The 9,423-nt window shown below is 45.4% G+C and overlaps 1 protein-coding gene across 1 annotated transcript; it reads right to left on the bottom strand.

Moving 5' to 3' along the window:
• Window positions 1-7,773: 7,773 nt before the first annotated feature.
• LOC308549861 (olfactory receptor 8B4-like) lies at window positions 7,774-8,703 on the bottom strand (the record flags this gene model as incomplete). Its single annotated transcript, XM_081122946.1, has 1 exon — window positions 7,774-8,703. The coding sequence occupies one exon, from the start codon at window positions 8,701-8,703 to the stop codon at window positions 7,774-7,776; it is 930 nt and encodes a 309-aa protein (XP_080979072.1).
• Window positions 8,704-9,423: the final 720 nt, after the last annotated feature.

Raw genomic sequence — 9,423 nt, 5'->3', positions numbered from 1 at the left:
GTCTCCCGCCCAAGTAACCTCAGAGGCTTAGCTCTGCAACCCCCAAATCCAGAGATTTGGAAGGAGCCCGCCGGCCAGCATCGCCAGCGTGGAGAAGAAAACCCAGTTCAACGCCTCATTCCAACCTGGAGAATAAATTACTGGGAATCCCCAATTACGCTTTTAATAAACCATAAAAATCTATACCCCCCCCCCCAAAAAAAAACACAAAAAATCCCCGGGACTGCTGAATATTCTGCTGGGTCATGCGGGCAGAAGGGGGGGGGCGGGAATTCGTGCTTTAGAGAACTTGCATTGTCCAGGGAAAGGGAGTGGGCTGAGGCGCCTGGCCTGGAATGTGGGTTCTTCACTTGGGGCAGGAAAGAAGTCAGGAGACGCGTCCAGGTGATTTTGAGAGTGTGTTTATTAAAGTTGGGGACAGTGAAACAAAAGAAGGGCTTAGGACAGAAGAAGTAAAATCACAGTAACAGAAGTGAGCCTGGGCTGGGCGGCCTAGACTTACTGAAAAGCAAAAGTCACTGTGACAGAGGTGAGCCAAGGCTTTTGACTCACTGAAAAGTTAGGCAAGAGGAGGGCCCTCAGAGCTTAGGAGGAAGGAAGGGAAATTACACAAGCCTGAGGAAAGGGGGCTCGGAGAGCTGCTGGTGTCCTTTGTCCAGAGTTGGTTTTTTTTTTTAATCCATTTTCCGTAGGCAGGGAATTTCTGGGAAGGGCTCATTCAGAATATGCATCAGCTTTGCAGGTGTGTCCTTTAATATGCTGATACATCAAAATGGGCCTATAAAGGGGTTTGGAATCTTTATCTGGTCAGCTTCTGGTCTACCTTGGATTTGTTAGGCTCTAACTGGGTTTTTGGTTATTTGTTATTACCCTGACTTCACTCGTTCTTGGGTGTGGCGGGCACTAATGGCACTCAGTGGGTCTCTGTTACCTATCTCCCTAACCGGCTCTCTGGCTGGGGTGGAGAGATGTAAACCATCTGCTCTTAAATGTCTTTGGTTAGAGAGGCTAGGGTCTTGTGATTTATTAGCTCTGTTAATTGCTTGGCGGTTTGTTTAACTATTTTGTCTCCGTTTTCCTCATTCCACTTGTCAGGGAATTTCCTGGCTTTTGCTGTACAGCAAAATGCCAAAATAGGCAGGATCATGGGGGGGAAAAGACCAGAAAGAAGGCTTGTGTGATCAACTTGAGAGGATGAATCCAAGTGGCCATGGAGGAAATGTCCAGACCCCTGGGGGCGCCTACTGCCCAGCGACCCCCGTGTCATCGGGAAGGACGCGAACGGCGGCCTAGCCGGGGGCCCTTCCCAGTCCTCTCCGGAGGGCCTGTGCCAGTCCCCGGCTTTCCAGGAGGCGCCTCCGTCGACTGGGCCTCCGAAGGAGCCTTCGTATGCTGGTCGACCCCCGGCCCCCCCTAACCCAGCCCGGGAGAGCGGCAGCGGAGACCCCGCCCTTTCAGGCCTCCTGGAGTCCACCGCGGCCGCATCCCGTCCTTTGCAGGCTTCGCGGGGGGAGACACTACATACAAGCGGCCGCCAGACGGCGCCCGAGAGCCGGCACGAAAGTCAGCGGTGGGACCCGACCGCGGCCACGGGGCCTCGTCTCCGTCCCCCTGCGGCCGCGTCCCGGTCCCGAGCCGGTGGCCGTGCCCCCGAAGCCGCTCGCCTCGCCTCGAGGCTCCCGGCCGGCAGGACGCCACTCCGGCGGCAGAGAGGAAACCTGAAAGTGTTTTTAGGCGGCTGCTGGGGAGGGGACTGGGCATTTCTGGGCCCTGGGGACTTGCAACCCCCCCGACACGCTGGCCGGGTCTCTGCAGAGACTCGCGGGGTGGGGCTGTAAAACCGAAACCTGCCGAGTACTCCTAGAAACATGGGTGAATCATTTTTGTTTCTAATTTCAGAAGGGGAAGGCCTTTCTAAAGCACAAAACAAAGCCCAAGCCATAAAGGAAACGACGGATACACTTGACCAAGTTTTAAACGAAGTTGATCTTTGCATATACCACAGGCAAGGTCAAGTGGCAACGAATGGGGAACATTTGTGCAAACACACCAGTAATAGGATTATCGATGTCAGCATTACTTATTATAATAATAGAAAACTGGGGAAAATAGTAATCATTAAGAGGGACCAGGTTAAATAAATGCCAGTACATCAGTACAACGCAACACTGTGAATTGGTTCGTTTTCATTTTTACTTTTCAAATGAAATAGATCTCTAGGTACTGACAGGGAAGGGTGGTGATGATGGATGGTTAAATGAAAAAAGCAAATTGTAGAACTTCTTTTAAAAATGAAAATATGCATATTTCTTTTTTTTTTAAAAAAAACTTATATGAAAAGGCAAAGGCATTAGAACAGCAATTTTGCAAAACCAGAATAACCCATCCCTCATTTTAATAGTTATTATATAGCCAAACGTTCTGTGTGATGTTAATAGAGGGAAAGACAGGTTGATCAATGGAACAGAATAGAAACCCAAACAAAGATATCCAACTTCTTTTTAGCACATGTGCAAATGGTCTGTCCATCAGACGGGAGGAGGGCAATCATATCCACAGGCAAAGCAAACAAAAACCCTTGACCTGAACACCTACACCTCACACCTCATAAGAACCTAACTCCAAATGGATCACACACTTATATGTAAAATGTAAAACAGAAAAAAATTCTATGAGAAAAACTGGGGATCTCTGCCTAGGCAAAGAGATTTTAGACTTGACACAAAAATGTGATCTAAATGAATAAATTAGAAGTTATTAAAATTAAAAATCTAGGCTCTGTGAAAGATGAAATAAAATGCACACTGGGAAGAAATATTTGCAAACCACATATCCAACCAAGGGGTAGTATCCAATGTACAAAAACCCTCAAAGTGCCACAGTGAAAATAAACAATCTGATTACAAAATAGGCAAAGGATATGAACAGGCATTTCATTGACAAGGATACACAGATGGCAAATAACCAGGTAAAAAAATTAAAATCATAGCCCAGCCGGCGTGGCTCAGTGCTTGAGCACCAACCTATGAACCAGGAGGTCACGGTTCAATTCCCGCTCAGGGCTCATGCCCAGGTTTCGGCTCATGCCCAGAGGCCAAGAGGGGTTGCCTTGGCCTGTCCTCTAAGATTTTACAGTCTCTGCATCCCCAGCACTCCTATAAACCCCTAGTCACTTTCTGTTGCTTGTCAGCATAAGCCCTGATCCAGTATTTCCCCCTACATCCATATAAGCCAAATCATGGACTAACTGGCAAAAGATATATATATGAAAAGCTAAACATTGTGAAAAGAAAGGGTTTAGGGTATCTTGATTAACAATTAATAATTGAAAGCAATAGTTTTTGTAGTCCTCTCTGTATCTCACTAGAATTTTCTCTCTGGCAAGAAATCTCATCAGCTTTCCTAATAATGAGTCACCTTGCACCTAACATCAACCTCATTTGCTATAATTTTGGGGTTTTGCCACTAAAAACTATTAGAGGTAAGTTACATACAAATTTTTCTTCTCTTAAAAAATAGAGAAGACAGGACTTGGTTCACCTAGATTGTCTAATTTGAGATGCACTCAAATCCCATTCTCAGAATGTTCGCTGAGAACGCCATGGCCCTTTTAAATCTGTGACTAACCCTGTTCCTTTGTAATGGATACAGTTTTTTGCATATCCAATCTTTTCCAAATATCATCAGAATTACAATTATCACTAGCAAATGAAAACCACCAAATGACTGGGTTCACTGTGAAAGCTGATTACAACTGGCATTTTCCCAGTAGAGTTCCCGGTGGGGTTTGCCCGGACTCAGTTTCCCAATAACTACAGAAGAGGCGGAGGAATCATCAGGAAAATCTGTTGAGAAGAAAATGTCCATGTCCTAGCCCCTGTTTTTCAAAACCTTCTCTCCTGAGTAGGATAGACAGAATTGGAACCCCAAAAATGTTAAACTCCTTTAGTTGGTTAAAAGAACTCAGATTTTGAAAAAAATCTTCAGGATCTAGCAGGTATAGATTTTTAACACTGCACGGAAGGAGGGGCATAGATTTTTAAGACTTAACACCAGAAGCACATTCCCTAAAAGGAAAGTTTTATAAATTGAACCTCACAAAAATGAAATGTTTTGGCTCTGTCCAAGCCCCTGTTAAGAGAATAAAAGGACAAGCTTCAGACAGGGAGAAAATATTTTCAACTATACATATGAGAAAGGACTGATATCAAGAATATATTTTTAAAAACATCTCAAAGCTCCACAGTAAAAATAAACTGAATTATAAAATGAGGAAAGGACAGGAAAAGACATTTCACTGCAGAGGACGCGCAGATGGCAGATCAGCACAGGGACAGATGCTCGGCTGCCCTGGCTGGCGCGGCTCGGTTGGTCGGGCACCTTCCCGCGCCCCAAGGGGTCGTCGGTTCGAGTCCTGGTCAGGCCGCGTGCCCGGGTTGCAGGCTTGAGCCCCAGTCGGGGTGTCAGGAGGCAGCTGGGATGTTTCTCTCTCATCAATATTTCTCTCTTTCTTCCTCTCCATTCCCTCTCTCTCTCAAATCAATAAAAGCATATTTTAAAAAACTCAGTATCTGTGCTCCCTAAAGTTCTAAGAACTCCACCACTGATATTTAAAATAGTGTGTGTTCGTGGATGTGTATTTATACAGAACTTGGAAATAATGTGTTACATATAGAACTTGGGAACAATACATCCATATCTGAAAATCCTCGCATTGGCCATCTGCTCGCCCAGCCACCCTGTCCATGGCAAAGGCCTCTTAAGACACGGCTGGCGGACGCCCGGGCAGCTTCGCTGAGCCATTTCCAGCCCATGTCTCTTGGAGGAAGGGCTGCCTCCAGCTCCTCGGGTCTCAGATATCCTGGAACTTACAAAAATACCTTCATCGGGCCCTGTTAAGTGGGCATCAATCACCCGGAAAGCCCACAAGCCCTTTAAAATGGTGCAAAGAAGTAAAACAAGAATTGCTCTTATTTTGCACTTGACCTTGGACAGAAGGCTCAGAAGCGATTTGTAATTGCTCTCATTTTACAAACTGTAGGACCCGGTGGGGCAGGGCTGTAATGGGAAAGTGCACAACACTCTCCTTGCCCTCCAGAGATGAACTTTGGGGGCAGATGAAGCTTCTAATACTTTAAGTACTCGTATCTGTTTTACAAAAAGTTGTGTAAATTTTAATGACAACAGTTATATAATTTTTAATGTGATTAAAAAAGAAAAAAAAAGGCCGGGTCAGTAGGAGAACGGAGATGCGCTCAGAAGAGAAGCTTCCAACCCTGACCAAGCGGTTCACTCAAGCAGCCGCCAGGCTGTGCTGGTGCCTCAGGAACATTGTTTAACCCCCACCCCGCCTCCAGCAGAGTGAAGTTTGCTTAAGATAATATTTCGCAGCTTTCTTAGGCCTCTAAAATGCGTAGTCATGGATTTTATATAACTCCTTATATAAAATGTTCAACTCATTATTAAAACATAAACTTACAGCAAAATTTCAATTAAGCAGTTTGAATATATTCAATTTGCAAAACATATGGGGTACTTACTGTGTTGTGTCATGAAGAAAGCATGGATGAGACATGGCAAGCACAATATTAATAATATACGCAAATATAAACAAGTGATTTCAATATAATAAATCGCTAGAATGTCAGCGCAAGCATTTTGCTGTTGTTTTGTTTGCTGCTCTGTCCCCAACACCTGGAATATAGTAGGAGTTCAATAAATAGTTATTGAGTAAATGAAAGATTTGATGAATTAATGAGTATATATATTTATAGAAAGTGTTAGGAACATAGTCTTTTATGTTCTCTGGTTTTATTTATTTTTAAAACAACTTTTATTTTTCAATTACAGTTGACATACAATATTATATTAGTTTCAGGTGTCCAACAGAGTAATTAGACATTTGTACCTCTTACTAAGTGATCACCTAGTTACAATATTATTGACTATATTCCTTAGGCTATCCTGTATTTTGTTTTGTTAATTCTCACTCAAGCATATTTTTTCCATTGATTTTTTTTTTTTTTTTTTTGAGAGAGAGAGAGAGTGGAAGGGAAGGGGAGAGACAGACAGAGAAAAACATCGATGTGAGAGAGACATGCCAACTGGTTGCCTCCCTCATGTGCCCCAACCAGGGTCAGGGATGGAGCCTGCAACCGAGGTATGTGCCCTTGGCCAGAATCGAACCTGAGACCCTCAGCCCTTGGGCCAGTGCTCTAACTGCTGAGCCAAACCGGCCAGGGCCCCTATGCTGTGCTTTAATCCCCATGACTATTTTGTAAGTACCAATTTGTACTTCTTAATTCATTTCCCTTTTTCACTCATTCCCCCAAACCGCCCTCCCATCTGGCAACCATCAAAATGTTCTCTGTATCTTTGACTTGGTTTCTGTTTTGTTTATTTTGATTTTCAGATTACACATAGAAGTAAAAGCATATGGTATTTGTCTTTCTCTGTTTCGTTTTGCTCAGCACAATATCCTCTAGGTCCATCCATGTTGTTGCACATGGGAAAATTCCAGTAAAGGTGAGGAACCCCTAACCTCCCTTGCTGCCTTGCCTCTCATACCAAGACACACTCCGAAACTATCCAATTTTATGGAATAGTTGGAAAATATAAGCAAAGCAAAATATATAGACTCAGTGCTTTATGTGACTCCCCATATCCAAAAGAAAAGTATGAAATACTTTTGACAGAGGGTGTCCTCAAAGGCACCCCAAGTTCTAGCCTCTTCTCAGAGTGCACCCCATTCTTCTGGCTACAGCATGAGTCTTCACCCCACCTCTCCACATGGGTTGGTCTGGCCTTAGGTTCACCTTCCTGCCTACGCTCAGAGCAGTTTATGCAGATGTAGTCCTCAGAATCTGACCTATTCGATATAGAATAGCAGCAGCATCGTAGAGTAGTTCACAGTGGCTTTGGCACTCAAAATTCCTCATTTTTCCTGATTCTTTAACAGTTAAGTGTAACACACACACACACACACACACATTCTTAGAGATGGTAAATTCTAAAGTTACTTTAAAGAATAGAAGGATTCTCCCCAATGCCCCCTCGTGAACACGGTATCTCCAGGGCAGGGTAGAGGTGGCAGTTAGCATAATCCTGGACATCCACGGAGCTCTCCTTTGTTCTTTTGCTTTCAGCCTCAGCACCCAGAGCCCCAGAAACTGGCACAATTACAACACCGCCTACCCCATGGTTACTATTCCAAGGCCTAAGAGTTCAGAAACTTGGAAATGAAATATTTTAGTTTTGATTTAATTTTACACTTCAGACCATGTAAAGAACTCTTGGGTGAAGCCTTCGCTTGCATGTACATCTATGTATACGCAAGAGATGATTTATGATCTTCCTAGCCAGCAATCTTCCTGGGAGCTGGAAGACTATGCCTATGGCGCAAGGTATCTACATTTGGTCTTTTGGACCCTTGTACCACCACTTACCCCATGTCCCAGCCAGAAATGTCACTTGGATGAACCCATTCAGTCTACCACAAAAATGATGGAAGGCATGGGGCCTCATCTTACTAACCTCTGGGCCTACTGTAGAGCCAAGTAAACAATAGCCACTTAATCGATGCTAAATTGCATACAATGAAGCAACTTAACTAGTACAAAATAGTATAACCCTCAAGAAGAGTATAAGCAAGAGACCTCTAAGTTTTAAAGTGGAGAGAAGACCCTACTGGAGAAAAAAGAAGAAAATTCTTCCACCCGCACATCAAAAGATATTATGATGCTTCCCGGTAATTAACTGGTACAAACAGAACCGTCAGAAGAGCAGTCGCTTCATGGTTTTACCCAGGGCAAGTTTGACATCTTTGTTCCTCAAACTGTAGATCAAAGGGTTGAGCATGGGAACAACATTGGTGTAGAAGACCGAAGCATATTTACCCTGGTCCCCAGATCCGGGAAAGGAGGTTGTTAAATAGGTAAAGGCCCCTGACCCAAAAAACAGAGCCACAGCAGTCAGGTGGGAGCCGCACGTGCTGAAAGCTTTGGCCCTCCCCTCGGCAGAGGGGATGCGGAGGATGCTGGAGAGAATGAAAGCGTAAGAGACGAAGATGCTGATGCTGGATGTCACGATGACCACGCCGACGACCACAAAGAACAGCAGCTCGTTGGCACGGGTGCTGGTGCAGGAGAGCTGCAAGAGGGGCAGAACTTCGCACAGATAGTGGTCGATGGCGTTGGAGTCACAGAAGGTGAGCCTCAGCATGCCTCCGGTATGGGCCACGGCCCCAGCAAACCCTACCCCATAGGACCCAGACATCAGCAGGGCGCAGACCTGGGGCGACATGGTGACCGTGTACAGCAGGGGGTTGCAGATGGCCACGTAGCGATCGTAGGCCATTGACACCAGCACGTAGCACTCGGAGTTGACAAAGAAGCAGAAGAAAAACAGCTGAGCCATGCAGCCCACGTAAGAGATGATATTTCCCGACACAAAAGCATTCAGCATTTTGGGAGTGAAGACACAAGAATAACAGAGATCTATAAAAGACAAGTTGAAGAGGAAAAAGTACATTGGAGTGTGAAGGTTAGAATTCAGCCCGATTAGGGTGATCAAGCCCAAGTTGCCCACCACAGTAAACACATAGACCCCCAAGAAGAGGAAGAAGAGGGGGAAACAGAGCTCTGGTTGTCCCGAGAAGGCCACAAAGATAAATTCAGTCGCCGAGGAGCCGTTTCTCAGAGTCATTCTCTTCTGGGGAGCTGGCTGTGGAAATAAGGGACAGAATACATAGATTGATGTGAAGCACAGGCTTGGGTGACAGAAGAGAGGGGACAGTGCGTGGGTGCCCCCCCCTTTGCCTTTCTTCTTGTAACTGTGGAACCAGCTCAGAATGGTTCTACCCTGTGTGATGAGGTGCTCAGTTGTTTTTCAGAGACAACAGACCAAAAGCACAAGTCATGCAGCTGAAGCCTGCGCAGATGAGAGAACTTTGGCCCCAGCAGCACCAAGAACCAAAGTTTTGCCCCCACCCCCACGCCCATCATGGAACCAAAGGACCAGGACATAACTGGAACTCGAACAGCAGAATGCTTTAGAAGCCAAGGGTTTGCTGTCCAGGAAGATCCAGTGTTGACGTCTCTTTACGATAAATGGCCAAGTTCCAAGGTCCTCCAATGAACACCTGCCTCACCAGCACTTCCACACACCTGTTCCCCTAAGCCCCTTAAAAACCCTTAATCTAGTCCAGTGAGCAAGATGGATTGGGGGGCACCACTAGGTCTCCCATCTTCTTGGTTGGCACCTTTTCCATCACTAAACCTTTACTGACTTCAAACCTTGATGTTTTGAGTTGTGGCCTTTTGAAGAGTAGGGCACATGGGCTTTGGTTGGGTAACATTCTCTCATTTATGCCCCCAGCTGAGCTACTGACATGTGCCTATGACTATATCTCAGCTCCACTGGGTT

Source organism: Miniopterus schreibersii (assembly GCF_964146895.1).
Source record: "Miniopterus schreibersii genome assembly, chromosome: 20".
Lineage (NCBI taxonomy): Eukaryota > Metazoa > Chordata > Mammalia > Chiroptera > Miniopteridae > Miniopterus > Miniopterus schreibersii.
Note: the sequence above shows the minus strand (reverse complement) of the source record. Positions and strands in the feature narration are given on the sequence as shown.